Here is an 18,476-nt window from a genome sequence, read left to right as displayed (position 1 = left end):
CCCCCAAATGATCAGAAAAATGTTGAATAATATCCAATTAATCATAACAATATTTTAGAAAGAATTTAAAATCAAAACAAATAAACATATTTGGAACATGGCTGATGATTTTGAGTATTAGATTGCATTAGATAGATGCCAGTGTAAAAAAGAATAATAAATATATAAATAAATAAGATTAAAAAGGACTTTTGGAGGAAGTAATTGAAATATTTTCACTCTTTTTTTGTACATTTTACTAAATGACTAATAAAAAAAAATTTATTTAGATCCACTGATTACCAAAATATTTTTTTGTTCATGTTATCTGCAGTAACATTAAATTGAAAAAGACGAAGAGCTACAAGATGAGGTTTTCTTCAATATAATAAACAATACAGAGTCAATTTATTGTTCTTCTCCTCCTCTATGAGAAAAGAAAAGAAAAGATTGGACAAATCAAAATAAAAACGAATCGCGTACTTGCTGGTTGCATTAAGTTAATTATAAAAACCATCTGAATTTATCTCTCTGTGGAGAAAAAAGAAAGTGTTGTGAGGATCCAAGCATGGTGAAACAGCTCTGCTGTGAAAGCCTGAAATTGCATTTACTGCAGTTGTCACAGCAGTCTCAAAGTCAGAGCCAAAGGCTGAGTACACACTGTTCACTGAGAAGAAGATCTTCACAAAGCACACAACTTTACAGAGGACATTTTTGCATTTCCCGAGGCAGCGTTCTTTCTATACAGCTGACATCAGTTCGGTAAGAAAATGTGCTTGTTTTCGTTTTTCAGCGTGAAGACATTTATCTGAGTGTGCTAATGTAAATGATCGTCGAGCTCTGACTGTTTAACCTGGGAAACTGGAACACAACAGGCAAGTATACCATTAATCAGAGCAGTAAGTGCTGGCAAACAATGAAAGACAAACGCTGCATGGAAAGTTATTTCCACTGCAAGTCTAGACCATTTTGTCACAGTGATCACTGTTAGCCCTCCATCTACACAGCCCAGCTGTACAATAGCTATGGCAGGGGTGGGCTGAGCCCATCAGAACGGGCGTCTTGCCCACCAAATCAGACTTTAGAGGAAAAAAATGGGTTTTCGTCAGTCAGTGCTAAAAGAGGCATATAAACTTATGACTGTGTGGGCACCTTACAGCTTGCATACTCAAGTCTCACACTGCCCTCTTAACGTGATCTGATTTACATATAAATAACATTCAGAGGAAGCAGACAGCTGTCCCTCAAGTCAAGGCAGCAAATAAAGCGCACACACATTAAACTACTAAAAATAAATAAATGGCATCTTTTAATAGATATCAAACTCTAACGTATTCAAATCAGTATTTGTGTTTCATTTTAGAGTTCCTGTTTACCCGTTGTAGCAGCTTTTGTGCTGGTTACACGTGTCGTGATGCTCTGGCTAAGCTAACGTGTTTCACATTCACTAAAAATGCTCATTTTGTTAAATGCGTCTGAGATTTTCCCTTATATGTAATTTTTCTAAATAGCTGCAGGACGCTGAGAAAGAACCCGCGAGCATGCATTAGCGTTTCAATCTGATGTGTGTTATGACGTTAAAATGTTATACTGTGTCCTTTTTGCAGTCTGCCTCTTTCCAAACTCCAAAATAATCTGTGCTTCTCTTTCAGAGGATAAATGTCTGGATTCATGCAGGGACTGATGTTCTTCAGCCTGTGAGAAAACCATCTTACAGCTGCTACATGCTGCTTGGAACAAATTAGTGTTTTAAAGATTAGTTTAGTCAAGACTTTATGTACTGTGCTTATTTTTCACATCTCAGAGAGAGAAGACGCCATCATTTGAACTGGGACTGAAACCACCAACCCGTGGGATACTTGTCAGCTGCTCTAACTTCGGGTTTTTGTCTCGCTCAAGTTGCTCACTTATTATTTCTAGCTGCCCACCCTAACACAGCAGGCTAGAGCCAGTCCTGACATCTACTATTAGGCTGCCTACATATCAGGCAGCTGTAGAGATCCGGGCTTATATGACTCATCTTACAGCATTGCTCACAAGCACTGTATTGTGACTTACCAAAGGAACGATCTGTCGTCAGCATGCAAACCACCATCAAACATTAAAACGCAAGATTTGAAACAGCTATCGCCTGTCAGATAATTTATTGGTGAGTTTATGTGAGAAACAGTGAAATGTTTTCCAAATAAAAGAAAAAATGTTTATATAACCATATTTGCAAAAATCACAGCGTGTAATAGGCACAGATTTCTTAATAAAGTAAACCAACAAGCATACAGGACCTTTTAACACTGGTGAAAGCGGCATTAAGCACTCCGCTCACGCCCACTAGCGATCGCTACTGCAAAATGCAGAGTTTTTTATTACCATAAAGAGCCGAAAAGGGAGCTGGAATTTTGTCAAAACTGTCCTCTAATTAATTTTTAGAAAGAGATATTCAATGCACATTCCTCAGCTCAATTAAATTAATCTACTGTACATGAACAGGCTGTTTGAGTAATGAGCCCTGAATATTTTCATCTAACAGTTTGGGCAATCTAAGCAATTATTCAAATTATTTTAATCAGGACAACTGTAGCAGGAGGTCTTTGTTGATAACAAAATAATTAAGAACTCCCTTGGACTTGCACCTGAAGGAAATGTGGCCTAGTTTAACTTTAACTAAACCAAGAACAAAGAAAGAACGAGGAACAGTTGACATAAATCGAACAAAAATAAGATTCTGAGATCAGTTAGATAGATGTTCACTAATACAATCGCCAACATGTCACAGTCTTACCTGCACCTCTGCAATGTTGCCTAAATAGTCTCAGGTAACCGTAATATGAGATCTTGTCACTCAGACGAGCATCACTGTGCAGAATGACATATGCTCAATGCTCAAGGCCATTTTTGAAATCTAAATTAAAATCTGAGTTTGACAATTATATCTGCAAATATATATATATATATATATATATATATATATATATATATATATATATATATATATATATTTAACCTAGTCCATCCTTGGTACAAGTGCCAACTTAAATTAAATAGTACATACTGGGATGCTACAGTATTATTTGACCTGGTCATGCTATTGGCCATAAAAATAAAATGATGCAATGCTTTTCTAAAGGTATGTAGGTCTGAAAATACTAGTTATTTTAGTTTATTGCTAGGCTGTTGCTGCGCAACATGTATAATTCAGTTTTAGTAAATATAAATGAGACATTACTGTCATGAGATTAAAATTATGGGATGCTTTCATAAGGGAATATAAGTGCATAAAGGCAAAAAAGGCCTTTTTATACTGTTGCAAGGTGGTTTCCAGGAAATCTGCCATAATATATGATGCATAACTTCACTTTTTTTAGATGCAATTGTCATGAAATAAATATTACATAGTGCTTTTATAAGGTGTTATAGGTGCATAAATGTAAAAAGAAAAAAGGTCATTTTAGCCTGTTGATTTGTGGTTGCTAGGCATAATATTTGACGTAGATACAGTCCATCAGTGACCGAAGACGTACCCGTGTGCCAAGTTTGGTTGCTCAACTGCTGAACGTTTAGGAGGAGTTGGCAGACAAAGAAACAAACGCACAGACAGATTTTGTGTATTACAGTAAGATGAGTGTAACTTAGACTGCTCATGCAACAAGAATAACCTTTCAGTCATCTTTCAGCATTCTATAATTTCATATATCACCTCTCTATTATTAACTTATGAGGACAACAATGTGGCCGTGAATAGTTGCAGCTCTTATTAATAACTGACATTTAAATTCTTATGTGAAAACAAAATGTACTTACTGTATTAGTTTTAGTTTTAACTTCTAATAATGTCATTAAATGCTTTATGAAAGTATAATTAATAATCGGCAATAATTAAGTTATAAGACCTTTCATTATCTCTAGCCCAGTGCAACACTTTATACAGTTTACTGAGTGATGATTAAAGATAAAAATGATTAAAGTTCACCAGTGGGACGTGAACAAGAATTTGAATTCTTCAGTATTAAAGAAAAAAGAAATATCTACGTAAGTGTCTAAATTCTTAGTATAATCTCATGCAGCATAATGGGGCCAAAAGTGGAGCGAGAGAACAATTCCTTTCTTTGTGAGCTCACCGTGTTTTAATTATCTGTCTGGCACTTTGAAGTGGCCTTGAGTTAACAAAGCATTTTAAAACCTCTTACACTAAACGATGAGGAAAAGAAAAAACTTCCCTCTGACAGACAGTTTTGTTCTTTTGTTAGTTTGCCCTGGATAATTCCTTAACAAAGTAACAGGCAAACGCACTAAGTAAACCAAACCTTCGACTTATGAGACGTTGATATGATTCTTATTAACTAAAGTTTTTTTTTTTAACTAAAACATCAATTTGGTACAGGCACAATACAATTTCCCAAACCCAAAATTGAGGCCTTCCAATAGCTTGTTTTCATCTTCACTTTCCTATTACTGAAGACTAAGATGCACAAAACTGGAGACCTGAGTATTCATCATTTCACAACAACACAGATGGAAGAAATTCAGGACTTTTACTACTTTCCCTGGAAGAACAATGAGAGCTCCACTTTCCGTTCTGAAAGCAAGACCATCTTACAATTTGAACTGAACTCCTACAATAAGCAGCCGTTTGTCTCCAGAGTTCTCATGCACACCAAAAGAGCAGAGCAGGTGCTGGGCTGTATAAACACATGAAAATAATCAACAGTGCAATACTGCAGAATCCAGTTTTATTTATTATTGTGCCTTGGTACTGTGTAATATATCTCTTCTTCAGATAGACTTCAAAATTAGTATAATTTTTCAAAAAAAAAGAAAAACAAACAAACTCCACAGCATTCAATATGTTCTTTGTAAATAATAAATAAATATGCATGAAGTTTAAATTCTGTACTGACATTAAAATCCAAGTAATTGCAAATGTTTTTTTACCGTAGTTTTTCTTGCAAAAGTACAAAAAAGACAGAAAATTCTCCCATTGCTGAAACCAATGTAAATGTCAGTTATGATGATGATAATGTGAACTTTGCTAACATCCAGTAGTTGAGAAAGAGCAGCTTGCCTAAATGTCCACCGTCCTCGAGGACCGGAGTATTCTCTGCAGAGACAAACGGCAAAACAAGTTTTGTTTCTGCCTGCGAGGCATTGACATCCTAATTGTTTCCCCATGTGGACCAACAGCATCATTAAATATGAAGACATCAAGCATCAAAGCCAGGCGCCGTTGTGCAATGAAACTGAGCAATGACGAGACAGCTTCTAAAACTGAATATCCGGGGAGGGAATTCAAATCAGATAAGAAGCAAAGTTTTGACTAATACAGAAAATCAGGGATGCGGGAGAAGCTGGAAGGCTGTCGATCCCTGGTGTTTTTCCACTTACAGATCAAAGATGAGAGGGCTAAGATATTTAACCAGCTGAATACAAGCCTTAATGATGACAGACAATTGTATCGACATATGCTTGTGAGTGTGAGATTCTGCTGTCTTATGATATCCCCATGGGATATATTACGCTATTTCTAAAACGTCTTTCAGGGTCAAGTGCCACTAAAGCCTTCTATCGATCAGGATGAACTGTTCTTCTCTGAAAAATACTGCGTTCTGCCAGGGGAAACATTTTGCCAGCCTCCTCTTATCTCATATTTGCAATTCCAACTTAACATAGCACCCTTACTATTGAACGCAAAATCACCCGAGTGCTTCAGTTTCCAAGCAACCCTACTGCAATTGTGCAGCACAGAAACAAACAATAGCTGCTGGCTTCCTTGTTTCTTCTAAACAGCCACAGCCAGCACTGCAGGCAAAGGATTTCACATGGCTCAACAAATTCTCTGGTATTCTGGATCACGGCCCACCTCTGGTGGATAATCTATTTGATTATTAGGTTTCCCTGCATGTCCATTGGGTGATTTATTAAGTAGCATAATTTTGGTTAGCAGTCTGAGCTAATTTTGCGGTGGGTATTGGAGGCGCTGTGTGTCCACAGCTGCAGACGTCTGAGAAGACGACCTTCTCACTGAAGAAAAACAAATATAAAACCCCCAAACATTTACGTCCCTGTTACACGTCCCTACAATATCTTCACACTTGAATGGTCAACACTGTCATCTCACAGCAAGAAAATCCTGGGTTGGAATCGTCCACTCAGCTGGGGCTTTTCTGTGTGGAGTTTGCGTGGACTTCCTGTGCAGGAGATCACTCCAGTTACTCCGGTTTTCTCCCAGAGTCTGAAGACATGCATGTTAGTTCAACTTCCTAAATTGGCTGTAGGGTGTGTGCTTGTCTGCCTGTTTGCGTTTACTCTGTCATGGACTGGCGAGAGCGTGTGACAGCTTGGATAGTATCCAGTCCCCACACAACCCTGGACTGGACAGTCTTGCCTTTGGGTTTTTGAAACAAACAGCAGGTTTGGCAAGTTTAGCTTCCCAGCCGTTCAGCTGATCAAAGCTAACTGGTAAAAAAGACAAACTTAAACTTTTAAATAATATTCCCCTGGGGAAAAAAATAATAAACCGAATGGTACAGCACACTCTGACAACTTTGTAAATATGTAATAACACTTGTCGTGGAAGAAGCGTCACGCTGGGAGTGGAAAAGTGATCTCTCAGTTCAAGTGTCTCAATCTATCGTGATTGACTGCTCACTCCTCTCCAATCCATTCCATAGAGATTTATGGCCAAGTGGAACGGACTGTCTACCAGGCAATTACTGTCAAGTGGATCCTATTGCACCTCTTTGTCACTCTAATACTAGAAATTTGGTTCTCATTAGATGAATGTCAAATGGAATTAGGGCTTTAATTTATTTTGTGTGACACCGCCCACCCTCTCCAAGCCCATCTTTGAGAACTTCTTTTCCCACAGCTGCTGGTCTCTTCACCTTCTTTGGGATGGCAAAACAACCATCTTACAGGAAGAAAAGGCTTTTGCTTGACGCGCTTTGGCTTAGAAAACTAGACATGAATATTATGCCTATTTCCAGGTCCACACTCTTCAACTCTATTACAGTAGCTTTATGTGATTTATGACTTGTAATAAGCCTCATTTGTCTATACTGGGTCTTAGTTATCTATTGACTGAAACAATTAGTTCTCCTCCTGTTGAGCCTACCCTCTCTTTGAACCAGCTTTGCTTTGATTGGCTGCCCCTCGCAAATGAAAGGTTTGAAAAGCAGTGGGTAGGAATTTGACGTTATTACATATATCTGCTCACTGTTATCATACAAAGAGTCAAGGCTAGTAAAACCTGACTGAAAATGAGGTTTCTGAGCAGTCTGAAACCCGACCCTTGAGCTCACAGGGATTACTTGTACATATGCTAATCTCATCATTTGAAACTTTGGCCATATTTAATATGAGCATCCACTATCCTAATAACACATATGACAAAAAAAAATAAGGAAAATCCTAATAGTTCGACTGAAACCAAAATAAAATGCGCGGCGCTTGGTGTTGGGAGTAAAGATAATGCAGCATATAAATCAAAAGATTTCAACCGAAGTGCATAATTTTGTTTATCGAGTTGTGCGTCACAGTGGGAGATGTGATGACGCTTTGGCAGAAGCTGACGAGACGTTTTAGACAGGAATCTGTGTTACTGTATCCGGGGGGATATACTGTCTCCTCATTGCAGCGGAGGAGCATGACCTGCAGCTGGGCCTATCAATAAAGTGTGTGTGTTTGTGTGTGTGCGCATGTTCAACTAAAACTCCAAGAAAACATCAATTCTTGCAATATCTTGACAGCTACAGTATAAACAGGAACACCATGGTGCTTAATAGTGATCTATAATCTTTGTCACATGGCACTCCCCCTTGGATTGTTGCATCATTAACAGTGCGAGACAGCAGGCTGCGACAGAGAGGCCAGCACGGACAATGACATGCCCTCGTGAGCGACGCACAACTAATGAGTGCGTTCAGCGTGCAGTCTCTGTGTGTGTATGGGTGAAAAAGAAATGTCGTTTGTTTGTGTGTGTGTGTGTGTGTGTGTGTGTGTGTGTGTGTGTGTGTGTGTGTGTGCATGTGCTTTTCATGAAAAAACTTGCAAGTGTTGACTGTGCCAAGCCAGTATAAAAAACCACAAAAACAACACGAGCTTAGGGGTTATCACTGTGATGCTGGGAGACACATATGAAGTCTGAGAAGTGAGTGGAAAGCATTCAGTGCTGTATAAACACCTTTGTGACAGTAGTACTATAAATCTGTAGACGTGATCATTTGCTTGTTGAAGTTCTGAATGTTTTCTCGTTTTGTGTCTTAAGACTGATACTGATACCGATATTTGGTGACCCAAAACATCGATATTCCGATACATAGGCCGATACTTTTAGTTCTTCCAGACACAGGAAGTATAAACAGATCTCCCAAACATGTTTTATCTGTTGTTATTTATTCTGTACGGATCAGCTGACTGTTGTGTTTGACGTAGTCCACATGCTAACAGGGAGGCTCCAGAGTGCTCTCTGGTGGACAAATTATGCAACACCAACACTTATAATTTTGTTAAAGGGTCTTTTTCACTCTCCTTTTATTTTTTTAAAGTTAAATTTATCAGCTGCTATATATGTTTGATATGGAGAGATCTGAAAATATTGGCTAATATTGGCTGAAAATAACAAGCAGGTGCTAGTCAGTGCAGCTTTTTTAGGTACATTTCTACAAGCAAGCTAATGTCAGATTCGTGGTGCCAACACAGAAATGACCCGACTTCTCATTGTAGTTTCAGTGCCAAGCCCAAAAAAGCCATCGTCCCACTGTACTCGAAAGACGAAAACCCCATGATCAAGCTTATGGGCGCGCAAAGACATATCTAATCAATGTATCACGACTGAGGGTAGATGGTAGAAATCGAACGGGGAAAAAAGGGAAATAATTTTCGAGCTGTATGATCTTTTCTTCATCCCTGGATCGATGTGAGCAGTGTATACTCACTCAGAAGCACCAATAAACTGCAGGACAACAAGCAGTTGTTTGTGCTGAGAGCTGAGAGGCATGTAATCTCTGGTGCACAGCTGCTAAAGAGAAGGAGGTGACAGGACAAACAGATGAGATGGAATGATAAAAATTGAAAGACGTGACGGCGAAACAGTTGCACAAATAAGTGCGATAAACCAGCGGACTGATTGAAAGATGAAGTACTGTTGGTTTGCGTAGGGAGATAAGTAAAAGGTTAGTCAACCCGGAGGTGGCTTTCCCATCATTTCGTTGCAAAAGGCAAGCCTTCGTCAGCTCTCCTCACAACGTTGCCTGCAGCAACGGCTGTCAACAGCTGTCACAGCTGAACCTTCTGGCAGCGATAATATGGCTACTGATGGGGTTCATGACATTATTCTGATGTGGCAAAGTCGTCTAACCTGCCCCAAGCAGTATCACCAAAGGAGGTGAATTTTTGCAAGTGAGAATTTTAAACAGATGATAATTCTACACAGCATCCAATTCCATTTCAATGAAATAGACCGTGTGTGTGATTAAACATTATGTAACAACTGTTTTGTGTAATACAGCAACACATCCCTCCCACTCATGCTCCCTAGCCGCCCAACCTTTCAAACACTTTAAACAAAATAGTGAAAGTCCACAGTGAGTGTCAGTGTCAGAGCCAAGCTACCCGACAGGGTTTCAGAGAGGTAATCAAGAATATGAGAGGTAGAGAAATGGAACATAAACTAAGAGGTGATCTTTTACTTTCCCAGTGGAGTCCTAATTTAAACCGAAGGCACGCTGTACCTGAGACCAGATGAGATGGAATCTCGCTGGTGCTCATATGGGACTCTGTGTCATTACGAGCACATTGGTTTTGGAATCAGACAGTTGCGATGGCAAATCAGGTGAACAAAACCGCAAGGATTCAGCAGCTCAATTGACATGCAGTGTGCAATTAACTTTATAATGTGTTTACAAATGAGGTCTTCCCTGTCACGATCTCTGGAGTGTGTCAGTTTATGTATCTGTATGCAGGTAGAATAGTTTCTGTACTCTGTAGAAATACATCAGCATGTTCACTGTGCGGTTAGGTTACCAATCTTTAAAAAACAAGATAGAGAAGGATTTATAGTCCGCCTCATCTAAGAGAACAAGCTTCTGCGAGATTTATGTGAGTAGGTCATGATGTAAAACACAGAAGAGTAAAAGGAGAGCAAGACAAGGACGAAAAAAAGAGACAAAATAGGGAGTGCTGTGTTAGTTTGGAATATAGGGCATTTTCCCAACATTAGATGATTTATTAAGATGAGCTAAAATAGCTTTGCATGAGACAAGATGGGCTGAAAGCATTTGCCACTACACTGGAGAAAGGATGGGAAGTTACAAAGCCAGACTGCATCGCTCCTCCAAGGTGGTTGGAAATGGCTCTTAATCAGGGGGCAAAGTGATATGATTTTGCTTATTTGAAATATGAATGCGCATCCGTGTGCTTTCGGGTTAGCACGCTTCTGTCTTCTGAGAGGACTCGTGGGCTCACAGAAACAGAAATGCCTCAGTGCAATTCGACTCAGTTCTTTTTGTTCTCTTTATCTCTCTGCTTTCAGTTTGTCTGTTTATCTGCGTCCATTTGATCAGCTGAAAAAGTGAACACATCACCCGCAAGCCTGTCTGATATTGGAAAACAGCTCACAGTTTACTCAGAAAAGTACTCAGGTGTAAATAGTCACTATTGGGCCCCCTGAAGGGAGAAAACATGCAGCAGCATACAACATTTAAAGTTTAGATCTTTATTCTTTCCTCCGCCTTCATGATTCATAACTCTGTTTATTGCTTTTTGTTTTCTTCTTCTCGTCAGACCACCTCCAAACTGTGAAGCTATAGAGACTACAAGCAAGTAGCAAGAAAATTGCCATTATGGGGTTTTGTAAAACAAAGCAATAATGTGCTGCTAACTGTTGAGGGAAGAGAAAAAAAGAAGAGGAAAGTGAAAAAGAGAAAAGTGCCAATATTCTTGGGCTTTCGATGTATATTCAGTCCAAACCTTCCTGTTTCGGTGCAACAACCACAGTTCACAAAGGTGGAAAGATTTAAAGTTATTTTTCAAAACAAAATCCTGACACGACAGCCGTTGCTTTCCCCATTTACCAGCATGCAACGAAAGCTTTCTCCAAAGCAAATGATTTATAGCACTTGTACTAGAAGCAGACTGCAAACGGAAACCAATCCAATCCAATCCAATCCAATTTTATTTATAAAGCACTTTAAAATACCCAGCACAGGAACAAAGTGCTGTACAGAAAATAAGTTAAAACAATAGAATAACAAAAAACAGCAAATTAAATAAATAAAACACATAAGACATAAAATTAAAACAGCCCTATGTTAAAGCAAAAACAAGATAAAACAGCATCGAATCACCTAAAAACAACTAAAATAAAAATAAAAAACCAACATCTCACGTGGTGTCAAAGGCCAAGGTAAAGAGGTGGGTTTTCAAGAGTGACTTAAAAACAGATAAAGAAGTGGCCTGTCTAATCTCTAAAGGAAGCTCGTTCCACCGTTTGGGAGCTGCTACAGCAAAAGCACGATCTCCTCTAAGTTTACGCCCAGTCCTGGGTATCTTCAGGAGCAGCTGATCAGCTGACCTGAGAGAGCGGGTGGGTGTATAAGGCTGTAGCAGCTCAGAGAGATAAGATGGAGCTAGGCCATGGAGAGCTTTAAAAGTAAATAAAAGAATTTTAAAATGAATCCTAAAAGAAATGGGCAGCCAGTGAAGTGAAGCTAAAACAGGGGAAATGTGCTCAAACTTTCGAGTGCCAGTTAAAAGACGAGCTGCGGCATTTTGCACCCTCTGTAGATGACTAATATATAATGCACTGACCCCTATATAAAGTGCATTACAGTAATCCAGCCGAGTGCTAACAAAGGCGTGGATCACTGTCTCAAAGTGCTGCCGTGAAAGAATTGGCTTTATTTTTGCCAGCTGCCTGAGGTGAAAGAAGCTAGATTTTACCACGGCCTTAATTTGATTATCAAACTTTAGATCACAGTCCACTTTGACCCCCAGGTTTGTGACAGTTGGCTTAACATACTGTGCCAGGGAATCTACATACACATTGGGGGTCTCAGTGGGGCTGCCAAAAACCATCACCTCTGTCTTTTTATCATTGAATTTTAAAAAGTTAACAGACATCCAAGCCTTAATGTCATCGAGACACTGAAGTAATGGCTGTGTAAGGTATCTGCCTTTTTTCTTTAGAGGGACATAGATCTGACAGTCATCAGCATAAAAGTGGAAAGCAATGCCGTGCTTTCTCAGTACAGAACCAAGAGGAAGCAGATATAAAGAGAAGAGGAGGGGGCCTAGAACTGAGCCCTGTGGGACACCACACAAGAGGGGAGCGGAGGACGATGCATAGTCACCAAGGCTGACACAAAAAGTTCGCCCCGTCAAGTAGGACCTGAACCACTCCAGTGCTGTGCCCCTAATGCCCACCCAGTGCTCCAAACGAGAGAATAAAATGGCATGATCCACGGTATCAAACGCAGCTGTCAAATCTAAAAGCACAAGAACAACACAGTCCCCAGCATCAGTCGCTAAAAATATGTCATTAAAAACTTTTAAAAGGGCTGATTCAGTGCTATGAAAGGGTTTAAAACCAGATTGGAAAACCTCTAAAACATTTTGCTTTTCCAGGAAGGCCATTATTTGGCTGTAAACTACCTTTTCAAGAATTTTGGAAAGAAAAGGTAGTTTGGAGATAGGCCTGTAATTTGCAAGAACCATAGGATCAAGAGCAGGTTTTTTAATCAGGGGTTTGACTACTGCATGTTTAAAATCTTTAGGGACAACACCTGATATCAGACTATGGTTTACCAGCTCAAGCACCAAAGGACCAACTGTAGGTAACACCTCTTTTAAAAGTCGAGGAGGGACAGCATCATTTGGAGACCCTGCAGGCTTAAGATGACCAACAGTCTCCTTTAAAAAGGATAGAGTCACAGGCTCAAACCTGTCAAAGACAGCAGAGCAGGAAACAGAGACTGAGAGGTCGTGAGCATGAGGAGAGATTTGAGCCCTTGTGGAGGAGACCTTCTCGATAAAAAAGTGTAAAAAATTTTTCACAGGCTTCTGATGAGGGCTCAATACAGTCAGTATATGGTGCATTAAGAACAGAGTTAATAGTATTAAATAAAACACGTGGGTTGTGGCAAATAATGTCAGATAAGTGTTTTCTTTTGGCATCTTTTACAGTTCTTTGATATCGACGCCAACAGTCCTTCAGCATCTGGAATGACACTTGTAGTTTGTCCTTTTTCCACTTGCGCTCAGCTCGACGGCAGTCGCGTCTGACAGCTCGGGTCAAGTCGTTCAGCCAGGGCTCAGATTTAGTTTTAGGCAGTCTGGATTTTAATGGAGCCACAGTGTCCAAAGCAGTCCGACAGGTAGAATAAAACCATGAGCTCAGTTCCTCAGTCTGGCTGCATAAAAAATCCGGGATCTTACAGATCTGGTCAAAGACTGTTGAAAAGTGTTCAGCAGTGGAGGAGTTAAAAACACGACAGCGCTGAGCAGCAGCGCGAGTTTTAACTGAGGCACAGGCAAGAGGAACTTCAAACATCACAGGACTGTGGTCAGAAAACACAGCATCACAAATCTCTATGTTAAAAACAGAAAAACCATGAGATAAAACAAGATCAAGCGTGTGTCCATGTTCATGTGTGGGACCTGTCACACATTGCACCAGATTAAACGAATCAATAAGGTTTAAAAAGCCCTTCGCCATGGGCATGTCAGGACAACACACGTGAACCAAGCAGGGTAAAGAACAGAAAGTTGTATCCTCAGCTTATTCACAAACACAGATTACCAGGTAAGGTAAGAAATCTGTATTTCTTTACCTAAATACACACTTACTAACACCTACTAACAAGTAGCTGCCTGTAGCTACATCACACCTGACATGACGCTTACTCGTTGTTACTTGAGTAACTCCAAAAGCACAGTGGGAGGCAGAGCTGTCAGTGATCAGGCTCCACTCCCGTGGAAGAAGTTCCCACTTTGGGTTTAGCTGGCAGACACCTTGGGTGTATAACTTTACGATGAGGCCTACAGTAAAGGTTTGCTCAAGTGACCTAGAACCTTCCTTTAGCTTTGCTGTTTAGGCTGCTAGACAAAATATCATGAAGTACTGAACACATCTCCTCTACTTTGCTCTGCATACATTCATATGTGACTATTGCACTTCATTAGCGTTCAGTCTTTCTCTCTCCTGCAGTTTGGGCTTTTTCCTTCTCCGTCCTTGCTCTCTGTGTGTTTTCCATCAGTATCTGTGCCTCAGGAGCAACATGATCCTTATCTGTGGTTACTGTCCCTACCAGCCTGAAGGGAGTTTATAGTTATTTAGTTTGTTGTTTCTCTTCGGTCTTTGCCTCTTAGTTTTCCTCTAATGCTAATGAGTTGAGGCAGATGGTTGCCTTTCCCTAAGCCTCATCCTGCTGGAGATTTGGTCCACTGCAAAGGGAGTTTCTTCTCTCCACCACCACCAAATGCACGCTCACACGGGATTGTAGGGTTTCTTGCTATGATAATGCAAAATAGGCCACGAAAGGCATGCAAATAAAAGGCAGAAGCAAGAGATGACAGTTGTATGATCATGTAACAGGAGAGACAGACTGCAGAAAGACACATTATCAGGCAAAAGGTGGACAGCACCACACTAATTGTCACTATGTAATATCACAGTGAGGAGCAGCGCTAGAGAGCCCTAATGGAATAACACACATATCCACCCTGGCCTGCCCATTTAAACAGAGGGAGGTGTACACGAGTCTGAGTGACCACCGGCCAGATAATGATGACCCATAATGCATGTTGTGACACCGGCTGTGGGCTCTCTAAACAATGAGACCACACGTACAGCATGGTCAGTACGGACAGAATGGATGGCCAAAAAGTGAGAGGAGCGACATTAAGAGGAAAGAGGTGCATAAGGATGGGAGGACAGAGCCGTGAGATGGTGTGTTTGTGTCAGAAAATGAGACAGACAATGAGATAATGCACGCTGGTAAAAGAGTGAACCGAAGAGAAGGTGAAAGAGGAAGAGCGAGACGCAGTCTTACCATATCAATGAGGCTCTCCTGGATCCGGTTCAGTGTGGTTCTCAGTCTGCTGCTGATAAGGCCCAGACCTGATGACTCATACTGTAGAATAGACACAGACACACACACAGAATGAGTGTTTGAAATGTGCACAAAAATCTTCCCTCTATAAGAACACACACTTCAACAGAGTGTAAAAATCACGCTCACACCGGGACATCTGCTCTCATCTCACGTAGTCAGAGACAAAAGAGACTTCGCTTTCTGCTTCTAGCCAACTCTAATCCTAAAGAGGGAGGAGCAGCTGGGAAGAACCAACATCAACAATCAGACAATCACGCTGACAACAGAAGGTGACAGACAGAGCTCAGAGAAAAACGAAGCGGAGAGGGTGAAAGCGAAGAAACCTCAATGCAAATGCTTCTGAAATCACTCCGAGATGTGCTCGATGTCGCCTGTGAAAGCAAATCGCGCACATCTTAAGGGCTGGAAAACAACCACACCACGCATGCTGGATTCTCTAAGCAGCACAACCGTGAAGTAGTCGGAACACTTCAGGTTGTGCCTCTTACCAAGCAGGCAGGGCCCACAACCCTGGCGGTGCCCGCCTCTCTGCTGCCGTGAGCTTGCAAAGATGGGCTTGGGACGGGCTTACGGATGACGAACGGATAGCAAGAAAGGAAAAACAAAAAGCAAAAGCTTCAAATTAAAGACTCTGGAAGAAGAAAACACAACTAGAAAAAAAAAAAAAACAGAAATATGAAAGCAAACAAACATAATTCGATTAAATGAAGTAGTAAGTGGAATTTTTCTGTTCACAAACTTTTTAAGTTTTCCATTTATGACCAGCAGGAGCTTAGTAAACCGGGACTCATCAGTTTGTAGTGTGTAGCAGCTGAACATGCAGAGAGGTGGCATTGTGAAAACCCGATGCCCCTTTAATCTCTCTCAGTTTAGTAACATCTTAGAATTAAGTGTCACTGCTGTGTGTGTCCTTCTTGCTTTTTGTTTAAGCTACAAATACCAACAGACCAAATGTTCACAGACCGCCTTGTATAAAAACTCAATGAGACGTTTTGTTGAAACTGAACTTCTTTTTCACATATTAAATGGGATGAAATGTCTAGTTAAAAATCTTTACATTGACAGAAAGGGCAGTTTCACTGCTTTTGGCCCAACTGAAATCAAAGCCGGTTGTATGTGTGTGGCATCCCTGACCTTGATAGTCAGTGACAGACTTTAAAAAGCTCTCAGGTTGTTCATATTGCTTTTAGAAACTTTTAAACACATGGAAGGGCATCAGGAGGAAAAACACACATCTAGTAGTTGTCGATGTCAGCGTGGGTTTGAGATACATGCTGTTTGGCAGAGGCTGTTCAGTGACCATTGTTTAGGTAGGAGGAAGTAGAAGTGACAGTTTTTGGGATGTAGGTTTTTTTTTTGGCTTCAGTTTTGAAGATTCTGGTGCAGTCGGGCGTTGTTTGGTTTTATTGTAGGCCACAGGTGAGAGTCTGTACTGCTGCACAAGATAAATAACATCCAGTACGAGTGGCAGCTAGGAGTTGAGAGTGAACCCCTTTTTCATTTCAGTAGGCAGCCTTTACCCCCGACCATTTCTGCCATCGTTACTCAAAATGAAAATATTCTATTGTCTCCATTTGCCTTCCATCTTTCAATTCACACCTCTTTTTGCCCTTTTCGTACTATAGCCCTCCACGGCGTCTTCCCAGAGCTAAAACCGAAGATTCCCTCCCCCCCCCCCCTTGAGGTTCAGCTTTCTACAATTTTCAAACATTAATCACTTTTCTCAAAACTGTGTTAGCAAATCTGCCTGTCACAGCCCCTGGAGCAGAAAACCCGGCTACTATTGACGACGGAGAATCTGCGAGCAGGGCGCATAATACATCTTTAGCATGTGTGACACCGTCAAAAGCGCGGCTTGCCTTAACAAGGCAAACACACGCAGATAATGAGTGTATTTACCCTTTTGAATATTAATGCCACACATTACTCTTCAAGTGGGGGAGTCAAGCAGGCCCATCTTGATTCCAGCTGTGTAAGGAGAGCAGAGCCTATAGGTCAAAACGCCAGCGTATGTGACTAGCAATTTCCAGGAGCTTTTTAAAGATTCATGGGGACATTAGCATTTAGCTGTCGGTGGCTCTTCAAGTGAGACCATTAATGAAAACGGCTGGGTTCATGAAGTGACACTTTGAGGTCTAGAGTGGATGCGGTGGATAAATAGTGGTGGTAAAAGTTACAGAGTGATGCAAACAGAGAGTGAAAATGACACGGGAAGATGGTGAGAGTAACAAGCATGAAGAAGAAAAATTAGATTAAGCTTTTGGGAATGTAGACGGTAGAAAGAAATGGCTGAAGGAGCCGGCTTAAGCAACAAAAAAATGATATACGCTTAAAGACAAGGTAGGCAATGATACTGAGAGGCTGACATATTCTGCATCGGTGACAGTGACCCACTGACAACTTATCAACTCTCAACCTTTCCTCATTTCTCCTTGACACACGCACGCACGCCAATAATCCGAGTTGGAGGGGCCCCCGTGGAGCTTTCATCCCCGTTATCTCTTCCACCTCAACGGGATAGAAGTCATTTTGTTGCCATCATTATTGCATCCCTGAGGGTGATACTGACACAAATGCTGTTTTCTTCTTTCTTTGTGAGGCACAGTATAAATGACATAATAGCCTTTAGATTGAGTGGAGGGACCGGGCTCGCAGACTGCATCCTATCGTTCAGCTCGAATTTTTACTGTGAGACAGACAGTAATGAGAAAAGATGGAAGCGGTGGTTATTTCACATCTCACTGTATATCATCTAATAAACATTTTAAAAAAAGAAATAATAAATGCAGGCAATCTCCATAAAGCGCCTTACTACTGATGCAGCAGAAGTAATATTAAGCAATTTGTGTCAAGAAGTTATATTCTGGAGCTTTGGAAATGAGTATGAAGGTAATTTCACAACAACAGAACATCTACACTGCGACCGCAGACGCAGTCGGCATTACAATGAGCAAAAACAAAAATTCTTGATTACTTATGAGGTTTACTTAACTCACAAGATTATACTTTTTTCCCCCAGCTTTTCCCTGTTTCATCTTTTATGGAGCTTTTTTTTTTTTTTTTTAAATTTGCCATTATTGGGAAAGACATTCAGATGCATCCGGAACAATCAGAAAACAGCAGTCAATGAGGCAACCGTGGAAGCGCCAAAAATAAATGCAGTTCCTGGAGTGGCCTCTTGAGTCTGTCTCCAAAAGTGAGTTAAGCAACACAGACTTCCATCAATTTTCTGCCACTTATCCGAGTCTGGGTCACGGGAGCAGCAGTGTAAGCAGATACCCCCAGCTGTCTTTTCTAGCATCAAGCCAGCCCAGATATATAACCCTGCCAGCATATCCTGAGTTTGCCCACAGGACATCTTCCCCATGGCAGATGACTGACACACCTTTC

At 40.7% G+C, this 18,476-nt stretch overlaps 2 protein-coding genes across 4 annotated transcripts in view; one reads left to right on the top strand and one right to left on the bottom strand.

Moving 5' to 3' along the window:
* vps50 (VPS50 EARP/GARPII complex subunit) overlaps positions 1–18,476 on the bottom strand; it is a 121,575-nt gene that overhangs the window by 23,636 nt on the left and 79,463 nt on the right. Inside the window, exons 22-23 of one of the 2 annotated variants that reach the window (XM_085263433.1) lie at positions 15,575–15,652; positions 15,024–15,104 (exon numbers count right to left, since the gene is read on the bottom strand). In XM_085263433.1, the coding sequence (XP_085119559.1) occupies positions 15,024–15,104; positions 15,575–15,652 (159 nt within the window). The remainder of the gene's footprint in view (positions 1–15,023; positions 15,105–15,574; positions 15,653–18,476) is intronic. The other variant, XM_085263434.1, reaches the window with a different exon arrangement.
* Positions 1–18,476, top strand: part of LOC146549469 (uncharacterized) — a 50,675-nt gene that overhangs the window by 16,232 nt on the left and 15,967 nt on the right. The gene's annotated exons all lie outside the window — the stretch shown is intronic.

This window comes from Mchenga conophoros, linkage group LG22 (assembly GCF_057382185.1).
Source record: "Mchenga conophoros isolate Kocher_MC1m ecotype Shallow Benthic linkage group LG22, M_conophoros_male_GT1.1, whole genome shotgun sequence".
NCBI lineage: Eukaryota > Metazoa > Chordata > Actinopteri > Cichliformes > Cichlidae > Mchenga > Mchenga conophoros.
Note: the sequence above shows the minus strand (reverse complement) of the source record. Positions and strands in the feature narration are given on the sequence as shown.